At 44.0% G+C, this 14,368-nt stretch overlaps 1 protein-coding gene across 1 annotated transcript in view; it reads left to right on the top strand.

Moving 5' to 3' along the window:
- Window positions 1–14,368, top strand: part of LOC306917422 (gamma-aminobutyric acid receptor subunit beta-3-like) — a gene marked incomplete at its 3' end in the record, with an annotated part of 169,509 nt that overhangs the window by 110,034 nt on the left and 45,107 nt on the right. The window contains exons 5-7 of the mRNA XM_079495647.1: window positions 5,397–5,617; window positions 9,134–9,216; window positions 11,147–11,284. Of these exons, the coding sequence (XP_079351773.1) occupies window positions 5,397–5,617; window positions 9,134–9,216; window positions 11,147–11,284 (442 nt within the window). The remainder of the gene's footprint in view (window positions 1–5,396; window positions 5,618–9,133; window positions 9,217–11,146; window positions 11,285–14,368) is intronic.

The following is a 14,368-nucleotide window of genomic DNA, read 5'->3' as shown; positions in this document are numbered from 1 at the left end:
CTTACTCAAGTTCTGTACTTGGATATCATTTTGGGGTATAGTTTTTATTTTACATATAGTTATGTCAACCACTTATATCAGTGGTTCTCAAACCTTTTGTGGCCCAAAATGTATTGGATTTATTATTTGTTTCATGTATGTTTTGTGCCATGCAGGGACCCCATGAAGAGAAGATTTGTGTAAAAAAAAAAAAGGGAATACAAATTATCCACACAAATGGAAGCAAATGGACCCTTACGGGTCCAGCTTAGGTTCCATTTGTACACTCTCAGAGTTACACACCCATACGGGGACATTTGGAACCCACTCAAGGACACTTTGAGACCCACTGGTGTGGCAGAGTGTTTCCAGGGAGCCAACCATAGAGTATATAAAGGATAGAGACTGAACTGGCGCGAAGCTCCGCCCCCCCAGCTATTCATGTCAGTGGAAGTTGCTCAGTGGCGTTTTGAAGCACCCGGAAGACTGCCGGAAGTACCGTCTCAGAAGGTCTACTTCCGCATTTGACCACCAAATTTTGGTGGTCAAATGCAGAAGTGCAACCGAGCGCTCAATGTTAAAGCCCAGCTGCACGGGGTTTCCCGGTCATGAATCCACGGGTCCGCCTGTAGTCCCTCCTCCTACCACTAGGGCCGAGCGCCTCAACGTTGGAAAGCCTGCCTGCCCCCTTGGAGCCAACACGCACACAATAGCCGCTTCCCTACTTCCTTCACAGGTGTTGCTGATGATACTAATTAAGGCTCTGTTCCATTTAGTGTGCAGTGGTTCTCAAACCTTTGAATTTCAAGGACCGCCATAACCCATAACGGATTTACACACCCGTACGGGGCCATTTGGAACCCACTCAAGGACACTTTGAGTGAGCCAACACGCACAATAGCAGCACCCTGACTCGGTTTGACCAGAATGGAACAGAGCCTTCATTAGTATCAGCGGTACAGTACCTGTGAAGGAAGTATATACAGGGAAGGGGCCCAATTAAGTTCTTTCCAAAATGGCGTGTGTGCAATAGAGCCCAATGTCTGGAAGATATAGGCTTTACTGGAAAGGAGGGTAAATGAGTAAATAAGGGAGCACATTTCCCAGCACTTTGTCTCTGTGGGGCTGGGTGAGTCAGCACAGGCCCAGTGCCACAGCACTGTGTGGTTCACGCTATACCAGGAAGTGAGAGCAACAGTTCCTCACATTATTTGGCTGTGCTGTGTGAAATCAGTTGGCGTGCACTCTATTCAGCTAGCGGGGATGGTGTGTGTGAAAAAAAAGAAAAGAAAACGGTGGCGGATGAGGAAAACGGATGCAAGTTTAGATGAAATGTGACCCACGGGGCGTGAATGGGAGCCTGATTATTTTTTTTTTTCATTTTTTCATGGCATGTGAAAGCAGGGAATCGTATAGCTTCAAATTGACATATTGGTTGTTCAGTTTGACCACAGGTGGCTTGTAGAGTAATGTCTTGCGGAAAACAGCGAGTTGAGAAAACAGGCTTGAAATGTTCACTTCTGTGGTCTCAAATATTACACCTATAGCTACATGTTTAAGCATTTATTTCATATTTACATCGTCGATTTCAGCTCATTTATTTCAGACATGCTCTATAGTATGCGAAGAGTCTGCCTGCATGTGCTATTGACTCATTTACGATAAAAGATAAATAAAAAAAAATCTCCTCTGGCGAAAAGCTGGAGGTTGCACGATGACAGGCTCTCAATTATATCTGGTCACAAATGATCTATTTCTAGGCCTATAATCTATTATACAATTTGGGAACCCATTCTGTAAAAGAAAAGGACAAACCAAATTCCCTTTGTTTTTGCCACTTACCTGCTTTTGTGTAGAAACAGGAACTTGGTTTGGCTCCTCCCCTGTCTTAGTCCACTTCCTCCCAGGGGCTTCTGTGTGTTGACAGCATAGAGTATATAAAAGGATAGAGACTGAACTGGCGCGAAGCTCCGCCCCCCCAGCTATTCATGTCAGTGGAAGTTGCTCAGTGGCGTTTTGAAGCACCCGGAAGACTGCCGGAAGTACCGTCTCAGAACGTCTACTTCCGCATTTGACCACCAAATTTTGGTGGTCAAATGCGGCAGTGCAACCGAGCGCTCAATGTTAAAGCCCAGCTGCACGGGGGTTTCCCGGTCATGAATCCACGGGTCCGCCTGTAGTCCCTCCTCCTACCACTAGGGCCCAGAGCTTCAACGTTGAATAGCCTCACTGGCCCCTTGGTTGACAGGTGTTGAGAGATGAATCCATGACTGTTTTATAGGTCTACATAAGACTATAATATTCTGACATTTTCGCTGCTTGTGCCTCTATGAATGAGACCTTTTGATTCTTGATTCTCTAGATTCAATTTCAGTCCCTTAATTGTCTTGTTATGCAGGGGGTGGAATGGGGTCTGTTCTATTTAATAAACTGTTCCAGGGTCTGTTTTAATAATGCCTGTGGGAATGAGGCATTTTACGACATTTTGCCATTCTGACTTAGTCCAGCCCAGAGCCATGTAATAGAAGAGTTGCGATATTGACGGGGCAGAAACCGAGCGCTCGAGCGATGTTCTTGGAGCCTGAACTGAGCCTGAGTTGGAAATACATTGTTTTCAACGAGGGCGCAAACAAGAGCTATTTTAAGCATGTGTGCAACATGACAACTGTTTTAAAGTATTGTACAGTAACAACTAAAGTCTCTTTAATGTTTATGTTGTACTATTACTACAAAACAATTTCAAATAAAGGGATTTAAGATCATTAAAGCTGGGCTGTTGCCTGAGTCCAATGCATTTCTGCCTACTTCCGGTCCAGGACTTGGCCCAGTTTGTTGTCCCCACGCTCAATGCATAGTCTATGTAGGAGAGCGGCCATTGGACTGGCCCCATGAAGTGAACGCAGTTTGCGTAACTCTGTCTAGATCTAAGGCTCTGGTCCAGCCCACTGCAAACAGACAGTGTAAGCACATACAGGCGTCAAGGTGCGGCAAAAATCCGCTCGCGGCTTTTGTCATCTTGGTGGGTGGCGTGGGTGGAGCTTCATTTCCATCCACTAGCTGTCTAAAAACCAGGAAGAGACCCCTGCCACGAGCGGATTTTTGCCGCGCCTTGACACCTCTATGTGCTCACACTGAGAACAGCCCAACATGGTACATGTTAACCTTTCAACCATCACTTAGCATTACCCGTATCCATATTGCACCTCTCATACACATTTCACTTGGTCTCTATTGCACACATATAGTATATTACACATATTGCACTCGCCAGATTATCACCAAACATTCTGTCTCCACAGGTGGAATTAATCAGTAAATCAAGTGGCCAGCCAGCTCAGCTAGACAGGGAACAACTTAAAAAGGTCCAATTAAATGTAATCAACGTTAAAATCATGAATGTATTTCTTTACTGTGCAAACTACACAATGTGCAAAGTACGCCCTGCATATGCAGATACCAAAGTGCTCATTATGCTATGCAATTAATCAACCAATACATAAAAGGTTACAATTGACATGTTTGTGCAAAGTATCAAGTAACAGGAGGACCTCTCTGTTACAATGCCACGACTCCATTTAAAGGTCAGGGAGTTAACCTTTTAGCAGTCGCGGCCTGAACTCGTGCCGTACATGACAAACGTTTCGGCTATCCAGCCTTTGTCTACGACGAAGGCTGGATAGCCGAAACGTTCGTCATGTAAGACGACCGGTTTGTGCGTTTGTCTGAGTGCATGTGACCCTCTCGGCTTGTTACTGCGAGTCGTGTGATAGAAGCACACATGTTGTCTCTACTGGGGCCGTGTTGTGAGTCATGTGCCACGGGGAGCGTTACAAACACTATATACCAGGAATTGAGAGCAACAGTTATTCACATAATGTTGGCTGCGCTGCATACGTGAAACAGTTGGCCTGCACTCTATTCAGCTAGAGCAGGATGTGCTGTTGATGACAAAAAAACAAAAAAGGGAACAAAATAGGTCGATGAGTCAAATATTTGAGATTGGAAAATGGAAATGAAGCCTATAAGTTATACCGTGCAACTTTTTCCCAATAAAACAAAAGTTCAATTTGGTATAATAATTATTGACTGCATGGTAAAAGTTTCACTTCACCCACTCCATGGATTCCACCCCCGAAAGCCTTTTATAAATAATGTTAAAAATAATGCTTTTCAATTGAACTATGGGTCACTTTTCCCGGACGGGATCGCTAAAATCCATTTTTTTTGGAAACAGCCGTTGCTAGCCAACACCTTGCTCAGCCCCTCCTGACCTGTTTGTCTTCGTTGTTTGTCTTCGTTGTTTACGGCCCGACAAAAAACCCTATTTTCTCTGAATTGACTCTGCATCCGCATACTTGGTAGAATCTGCAGATCCCCCCCTCCTCCCTCCCCTCTCTGACAGCTACCAAAGTGTCTGTCTGTCTGTCTGTCTGTCTGTCTGTCTGTCTGTCTGTCTGTCTGTCTGTTTGGACGGACGGTCCGTCCGTCCGTCCGTCCGCCCGTCCGTCCCTATTCATCCATGACATAATCCATCCATCCATCTTCAACCGCTTTTCCCGTAGTCGGGTCGCGGGGGCAACAGCTCCACCAGAGAGCTCCAGACTTCCCTCTCCACAGCAACATTAGTAACTTCATTGTGGGGGATCCCGAGGGCGTTCCCAGACCATTTTGGAGACATAAAATCCCTCCATCTGATCCTTTGTTCATTCTTTCTTTATTGGGATCCCCCATTAGCTTCCACAAAGTGGTCGCTATAGTCTTCCTGGGGTCCACACAAAAATGTATACAATAAAAACAGATAATTAAAAATTTAAATTTAACATTTTTGGTCTGCCCGGGAGTCTCCTCCCAGTGGGACGTGCATCGAGGACTTCCTATAGGGAGACGCTCAAGAGGCATCCTTACCAGATGCCCGAACCACCTAAGCTGGCTCCTTTCCAAGCGAGTGTACAGTAGTGACCAAATTTGATTGAATTTGATTTGATTTTTGAATTTTCGTTTTTTCATGTCATGTGAAAGCAGGGAATCATAGTTTCAAATTGACATATTGTTTGTTCAGTTTGACCCACCAGTTTTGGAGATGTGGCTTATAGAGTAATGTCTTGCAGAGAAACAGCGAGTTGAGAAAACAGGCTTGAAAGGTTCACTTCTGTGGTCTCTAACATTACACCTAGCTACATTTCAGCTCTGACACTTATTTCAGACATGCTCTAGTATGTGAAGAGTCTGCCTGTGCCATTAAAAGCTGGAATTTGCGCGATGGCAGGCTCTCAGTCAAATCTAGTCACAGTAGATCCTCTCCAAGGAACCATGACAGAGGACTACATAACTCTCTCTCTCTCTCTCTCTCTCTCTCTCTCTCTCTCTCTCTCTCTCTCTCTCTCTCTCTCTCTCTCTCTCTCTCTCTCTCTCTCTAGGACTACACATTGACCATGTACTTCCAGCAGTACTGGAGGGACAAGCGTCTGGCGTACACCGGCATCCCCCTCAACCTGACGCTGGACAACCGGGTGGCCGACGCGCTCTGGGTGCCCGACACCTACTTCCTCAACGACAAGAAGTCCTTCGTCCACGGCGTCACCGTCAAGAACCGCATGATCCGGCTGCATCCGGACGGCACGGTCCTCTACGGCCTCAGGTGTGCATGAGTCTATGAATGGGCTCTATCTGTGCAGTGTTGTTTTCGTCGACTAAAACTACGGCGAAAAATGTTCGTCGACTACCTTTTTTCACTGACTAAAACTAAGACTAAATATACTGACAATTTCGTCAGCAGATAAAAACTAGACTCAAATGTTAGGAAGGGACTAGTGGACAAGAGATCCAGTATAAGTCATTTTACACTTGGTTACATGCTGCAAATAGCCGATCTACAAGCTCACAGCGTGGCGCAGCGCGGCACGTTGTGAGCTTGTAGATCGGCTATTTTCAGCAAGAGGAAAAACAGTCATTATGACGGCATCGAGGCCCACCGAAATACATTTTAGTCGACTAAATCAACTGTAGATTTAGTCGACTAAAATCTTATGATATTTAGTTGACTAAAACTAGACTAACACTAAAACATTCCAGGTGACTATGTGAAATTTAAGAGACTATTACTAAAACTAAAATCTAAATGTGCTGCCAAAAACAACACTGAGGCCTACTGGCCCCTAGGCTGCCAAACCGGCTAAATGTCATAAGATTTTAGTCGACTAAATCTACAGCAGATTTAGTCGACTAAAATGGATTTTGGCTGGCGGGAATTTTGGCAAGCTCACAACACGTTGTGAGCTTGTAGATCGGCTATTTTCAGCATGCAACCAATTGTAAAATGACTTATACTGGATCTCTTGTCCACTATAGTCCCTTCCTAACATTTTAGTCTAGTTTTTATTTGTTTTAATTTTAGTCATCATAGCTTAGTTTTTATTTAGTTTTCCATTTAGTTTTCGTCAGTGAAAAAAGGTAGTCGACGAACAATTGTCGTCTTTGTTTTAAGTCGACGAAATCAACACTAGTGTATAGCAGCACCCCAGAAGATGAATTCATGATGTGTGCATACTACAGTAGACACACCAGTATAGCTGGCAGCAGTGGTTTGATTCTCGTTTCATGATGACCTTGTTTCGAATCTCCATTGATGTTCGAGGCAGGACGGTTCAGACGAGTAAGCATGAACCATGAATATGGATATAGTCGCTATGAATTATTAGATTGCACAGCAAAACTCCCATGTGTTTGCGTTGCGTGCGCGTGCGTGCGCTGTGTGTGAGAAGGCTGTAGTCGTGCATGCACGTTAACCCATTTTGAGCGGGAACCCCTTTTTTTATTTCTTTTTCTTTTTTTATTGAGGCTCTGAGATTTCACAACTGTTCAATCACAATTCAATGTATATAGAACCATACATTTTTCTTTTTTCAACATAACATAGGAAAACAACAAGAACCACAATACGGACATTACAATGCACAGACAAAAAACAAACAAACACAAAAAAAAAGACAAAACGAGTACACCACAGTCTTGACATGATTACATTACAGGTCGGGAACCCCTTTTGGTGTTGCATACATTATGTTATAATTTAGCTATTGAAAAATAGCAGATCTACAAGCTCATGAACTTGTAGGTCTACTATTTTTGAAAAATCGTTAAAATGTCCCTCAAATCTTTCAGAAAATTGTCATGATTTAGAAGACATTTTTTTAAATTTCGACGTCAGGCCTGAATGGCTTAAAAAAAAGGCTGTGCATTCATCGCCTGTTTCTTTATGCAACGCGGCGCAGCAAAGATCCATACTGCGAGAGGTCGTGTATAGGCCTTCCCTTTGGTCTGACTAGCAAGTGGGCGTAACGCACACGAGAGATCAGAAGAAGAATATAAAAAGGAAGATAACATATATGACAGTGATGTGAATTATTACATAACCCACGCATCGGGGAGAGCTGAGCAATATGAGAAAACAAAGCTACAGTAGGCGTGCGCAGATAGACACTAGGGGGTGTGCTAGAGCACCGCCCTGCCCTTTTCCCTCTGGACAAGTGTACACTACAGTATAGTGGACCATGGTGACATTGATCAATTGATAAAAAAGCTTCCGATATATTATTTAGGCCCCAAAGATCTATAAATCTCACACTGTTAAGGCAACCGGGCCGGTTCCACGTGCTGCACAAGGTGCCCTTTTTTCACTTGAGCACCTGCCCCTCTAAAAATGTCATGTGCACGCCACTTTACAGAAGTTTTTTCTCCTCCATGCAATTTTTCCGGATTCATAATACTATATGTGGAGAAGTAACTTAAGTTATTACATGGCCTGCATTTCACCTTTACCTGCATTGGGGAGAGAGTGTCATGTTACAAGGACCAATAGCCTCATCTCCAGACATCGGATATCCTTCCAGACCTCGGAGTGGAGACTAATGGAGCATTTAGTGTCTCTTCCCCCAAAGGTGATACAGATGCTAAAAGTTAAACGGCATCACCGTAATGCTTTACCACGTTAATGGCCTCTGAAAGGCCTTCCTGTTTTTTTAAGTAGTGTATTCCCCAGCTTCCTGCTTAACCTATTAAAACTGAGAACGTATCTATGTGTCATTTTAGATTTGATATGTCTCTGCTGTCGGGAGGAAACCTCATAACTCCAATATGTTCATTTTTCAGGAAATGAAAAATATAAATTTTTCAGGAAATTAATTAAACCTTATATTTTTTTAAAACAAAGCAATACTGCCTCACCATAGTTGGTGTTGTAACTTTATGTATTGTCAATTACTTCCACGAGAGGGGGAGAGGTGGTGGAGTTAGTTGCTTTAGCAGACATTTCGAGGGTCCAATGGAGTTAAGAGGTTTTGTCCAAAGCACTACTTACTACTTTCCATTGATTCAACATTTTCGAAACAGCACACAGACGTAAAGGGTGTTCAATAGCACTGATTTATGCCAGAAAAAAAATCAAAAACCTCAAAAATGGAGTTATGAGGTTTCCTCCCGACAGCAACAATATAAAAAAAAACATACGTTTTTCAGAAATCTTAGAACAGTGGTATAGAACAGCGGTTTCCAAATATAGCAGATATACTAGCAGATGTAAAGCTCGCAGCACGACACGAACGAAGTGACGCGCTGCAAGCTTGTATACATCTCCTATTTTTAGTCTTGAAAATGTTCAATAATTTCGACATTTTTAAAGCAAAGATCTCGGGGGTCCCTCCCTGGCACAAGACATTTTCAGACGAGGATCCAAATATATAAATTTGGGGATTCCTTAGCGCAACAAAGTTTGAGAACTACTGATTTAGAAGGCATTTTGTAGGATCGACCTCAGGTCTAAAAAAAATATATATATATATATATATATGTAACGCCCGGGATTCAAACTCAGGCCTCCCGCGTGAAAGTCCAACATCTTAACCACTAGACCAAAGGGATATCCCTCTGGACCAGGGGAGATATTAGACTTTTGAGGCCATAAGGCAGAGGCTCTGAATCACTGCTACATACAGTACATATATACAGTATATAATTGATTGATCCTCCCAACTTCTTTCTTCCCTTACCACAAGGAAAATGAAATCCCCCCCACCCCCACTTTCCGCTTTACCCTCATTCTCCCTTCCCCTCCATACATACATCAACCGTAATGCGCCCGTTGTCTCCCTTCTCTCAGGATCACCACCACCGCGGCGTGCATGATGGACCTCCGCAGGTATCCCCTGGACGAGCAGAACTGCACCCTGGAGATTGAAAGCTGTGAGTAGTAGAGGGGCTCTCTAATGCCTTTAGGGCCCGTGACGTGTGTGTGTGTGTGTGTGTGTGTGTGTGTGTGTGTGTGTGTGTGTGTGTGTGTGTGTGTGTGTGTGTGTGTGTGTGTGTGTGTGTGACGTGTGTGTGCGGCGCTGCTGTGCGCCCATACATCCACCAATATACCATAAATAATGTAACCGCATCTCCCGAGCCATATCTTTCTCAAGGCTGCTTATACTGGATTTGAGTGTTATCAATATCAACCAGTAGCATTACTTATCAGGCCCATTTCATGGCACCAGTAGGCTCTACTGGAGTGGAGACGTTGTTTTTGTTGTTGTTGTTGTTGTTGTCAGCCATTGTCCGCAGTGGCGTTGGTCACGTTGTCCAACTATCCCTAAGCCTAAATCACGTAAGTCCCCTGACACTAACCTCAGTCTTAACCGGCCACGTAAGTCCCCTGACCCTAACCTCAGTCTTAACCGGCCACGTAAGTCCCCTGACCCTAACCTCAGTCTTAACCGGCCATGTAAGTCCCCTGACCCTAACCTCAGTCTTAACCGGCCACGTAAGTCCCCTAACCCTAACCTCAGTCTTAACCTGCCACGTAAGTCCCCTGACCCTAACCTCAGTCTTAACCGGCCACTTAAGTCAGTTTCACAATGTTTTCGCTACGGCGCCAGTAATTTCACTTCCGCGATTCCTAATCGCAGCCAGTAGGCTCCATTGCATGGTCTTGATGAGCAACCTACCTTTTTTCACTGACGAAAACTAAACAAAAGCTAAATTAAACCTGCCCCTGTGTGTTGTGTGTGGCGTGTGCAACGGTGTGTTGTGTGTGTGTGTGTGTGTGTGCAGCAGCAGCATTACATGAAGAGCGTGATGTGTTACAGCGTTACTGCTTGTTTTAATAGTAATTGTGACCTAGCGGTCGCAATTATCAATTCCGTCAATAAATATAAAACAACACAATGTGAGGGGGGGGGGAACTATAGTGGAGAAGAGATCTAGTAGAACTAAGACAAGTAAATGTATGTTTGGCTTTGAGTAGACGTCACACTTCAAAAATAGCCGATCTACACTCTCACAACGCGTAGCTTGTAGACCGGCTATTTTCGGTTAGCCAACCAAAAAATCAGGCATTACGATGCCATGATTTGCAACACCTGCCAAAAGTAAAATGTGTACATTTAATGGACTAAAATCGAATGCTACTAAAATTCAACTAAAACAAGACTAAAAGGAGTAGTTCACACAAGAAATTACGACGATTATCCTGTGATGTCTTTCAGTCACAGATCATTTCCGTTTGTACAACATTTCTTAGCGGTGAGTAAAAAAAAAAGAAGAAAAACGAATGGAATTAATCCGAGACCAGCAAAACTATATAAAAAAAAAGATGTCCATAAAGTCCAAAACACAGTGCTCGTATTATCATTTAGATAGTCTTCTACCAAAATACGCTGAAAGAAGTTACCAAAATAAACTTCCGGGGCGAAACTCTTGCACGAAAGACGCAATAAGCTCCGATTGAACCCTATACAGTTGACGTGCATGAGCGAATGGGGCGTGCCCCTATGTTTCAACTGGACTGGAGCTTATTCACATGCATGCGTCATTCGGGGGCACGAGGCACTATTTCTTAACATTTGAGTGAACTCAGTGAATCTGTTAAGTGACTTGCTTTTCATGGCTCTCTCTCTCTCGCTCTCTCTCGTTCTCTCTCTCTATCGCTCTCTCTCTCACAACTTCAAACATGTTTCCTTTTTTTCCTTCTTCCCATCCCTAATGATGCTCCAGTTGGTTGATCAGCAACACTCTCCAATGTATGGCAGATGGTTACATTTCTGCGTGTGTGTGTGCGCGTGCTTGCCCGTGCGTGTGTGTGTGTGTCTGCACTGCCTGTGTGTGTGTGCGCACGTGTGTCCCGCTACAGATGGCTACACCACAGATGACATCGAGTTCTACTGGAAGGGAGGGGAGACGGCGGTGACGGGGGTGACGCGCATCGAGCTGCCACAGTTCTCCATCGTCGACTACAAGCTGGTCTCCAAAAATGTGGTATTCTCGACAGGTAAAACGCCACGTTGCGCACGCACGCACGCACACACGCAACGTGGCGTTTACCTGTCGAGAATACCACGTTTTATAGGAGTTCAACTATATTAAGTTGCTTATGGCCGGCTCCATATATGCAGATCTGTAGTACGTCAAACCATGCATGGCTATTATCTGCAGGGTTTGATGAGGTCACTCAAGTGTCGTGGATCTTCATATATGGAGCTGCAGGTGATGATAGTCAGCTCCGCATATAGATCAATCCATGTGTTGTATACCAACTTGGTTCATTTGCAAGTGTGACTCGCATCGCATTATATGGAGATCTAAAGCGTTATTCATAGTCTGGATTTTCTGTGGTGAGGTGACCACCGAACTACAACATGACGTCACGAGCCGCGGTGAAGAGCAAACCACCCCGCCACCGCCCCCCAGCCCTTCTCTCTGTTTTTACTCACCACCGCTCAACGTTATTTCACCGGAGCGGTGGTCACCTCACCACCGGAGCGGTGGTCACCTCACCACCGGAGCGGTGGTCACCTACCACCGGTGGTCACCTCACCACCGGAGCGGTGGTCACCTCACCACCGGAGCGGTGGTCACCTCACCACCAGAGCGGTGGTCACCTACCACCGGTGGTCACCTCACCACCGGAGCGGTGGTCACCTCACCACCGAAAATTCAGACTATGAATAGGCCTTAAAGGACCACTTCACCACTTTTCAACATCTCTTCATATAATTGGTCCTCACTAATGTTCATGATAAAACACCACCATTTTTTCCTACTCAGTCTGTGTCTCATAGGAGGGCTTTGGGCAGTTCGGACACCCGTCCACCAGTGACATCATCATTAGGCAGATTTTTTTTTAAACAAGATTTGTTTTAAAATATATTTAGATTTGTATTATCGTGAGAACGATGGCTTCAACTTTTGCATTGCAACTTTTCAGGAAAAGAAAGCCTGCCGTTTCTATTAGCTTGGATTCACCATCGATGATGTCACTGGTGGACGGGTTTCTGAACTGCCCACAGCCTTCCTATGAGACACAGACTGAGTAGGAAAAAATGGTGGTACTTTATCATGAACATTAGTTAGGACCAATTATAGGAAGAGAAGTTGAAAAGTGGTGAAGTGGTCCTTTAAGGGTCTCCATGATGTCACGTGATGTCACGAGAACAGAAAAAGAACAGAAAAAGATATCTATATATTGTACTGTATACGATCCTTTCCACCATGCAAAAATACATACATGCACATATACACATACTTGGTTGACTGGCGGCCCAAGGCTCTGTCCTTGGGCCTCCTTCTCCCCCCCCCCCCAAATCTCTCTCTGGCTGGTCTGTTTTCGCCCGTATGTTTGTTTGCCTATTAATAGGGACCCTCGGGCTCGTGTTGTGGCAGGGACCATACTGCTGCTGCTCTGGCGAGCTGTTTACCCCACTGCCCCGTGACTCACACAGTATCCGTGGCACTATGCTGCCAACTGTTTTCCAAAACATGTCAGGGTTCGTTAGGTTTTCGAGGAAGCCCCCATTAGATTCCATTCATTTCAGTACGCCGGGGTTGTGAAAACCGACTTGCCTTGGAAACTGGGCTCGAGATCCTAATTCGACGCAATGAACTTTTCATGGCATCTTCAGGGTTGTTGTTGGGTTTTTTTGAGTGGTGCCAACCGCTCCTAGGCCTGACTCACACCTTCACAACAGATTGATGTATAGCTGATGCATGAGACTTATTGACTTATGCAAGCTCACAACAACATTGATGCATGCTAGATGTAAAGAAAGGGTTTGTTTACATCTTGCCCCAATGCATTTCCAATGGGAGTCACATGGTTTGACACGACATTTTTGTTGTATGAGGGGGAGGGGGGAGTCGAAACACAGCCGAAAGCCGTACAACACAAATGTTGTGTCAAACCATGTGACTTCCATTGGAAATGCATTGGGGCAAGATGTAAACAAACCCTTTCTTTACATCTAGCATGCATCAATGTTGTATGCTAGATCGAATGGTGTGAGTGAAGCCCTATGAGTGTGTATGTGTGTTTATGTCTGTATGTATGTCTGTCTGTCTGAGCACGAAACAGCTGCAATACCGCTGGGTGACCTAAAGTGGCAGTGTTGAGCAGCGTCATGTTTGTTTTTTGTCGTCAATATTTTAAAAATTCATTTTTTTTAATGTTAAAAAAATAGCTTGTTGTACATCTGCTATTTTTTAATAGCCAACACAAAAAATACTAGATGACACAGATGCTTTCCAGGTTTGAACGGGTTAATTTTAAAGAACGGATTGATTTTGAAGGTCTAGAGCCCCAGGAGAAAAGATTGATACAAACGTCCATAACCTGTTGACCACCAGTGTTGTTTTTGGCAGCAATTTTTAGTCATAGTCTCTTGAATATAGTTTTAATTTAGTTTTAGTCACATTTTAGTCACCTGGAATGTTTTAGTGTTAGTCTAGTTTTAGTCGACTAAATATCATAAGATTTTAGTCGACTAAATCTACAGTTGATGACAAAATGTATTTTGCCGTCGTAATGACTTTTTTTCAATTGCTGAAAATACGCGTCGTGAGCTTGTAGATCGTCTATTTTCAGAATGCAACTAATTGTAAAATGACTTATACTGGATCTCTTGTCCACTAGTTCCTTCCTAACATTTGTCTAGTTTTTATTTGTTGACGAAATTGTCAGTATATTTAGTCTTAGTTTTAGTCATCATAGCTTATGAGCTTGAGCTATGAGCTTGTAGATCTGCTATTTTTCAATAGCTAAAGTATGACATAATACAGAGAATTTAAAACACCAAAAGGGGTTCCCTCCCGCCCCGAGAATGGGTTAAGACACATAAACACAGGTGAACAAATAAGACACGAGAACATCTCAGACCAAATAAAACGTGCAAAGACTGTGTATACACATGGAGAGGTGATTACAAATGAGATACAGCTGAGAGCTGAACAGAAGAAACACAGAGCCAAGAAAACTGGAGCAGGGAACAAAATACGTAGAAAAATCAATCATTATACAATTCAATGAGACAAAAGTCTGTGACTGTCACGTGGTATACATTTGGTGATGCACTAGTCCGAC

This window comes from Electrona antarctica (genome assembly GCF_951216825.1).
Source record: "Electrona antarctica genome assembly, chromosome: 24".
Classification (NCBI taxonomy): domain Eukaryota; kingdom Metazoa; phylum Chordata; class Actinopteri; order Myctophiformes; family Myctophidae; genus Electrona; species Electrona antarctica.
The sequence above is the reverse complement of the archived record's forward strand: the minus strand, read 5'-3'. Positions and strand labels throughout refer to the sequence as shown.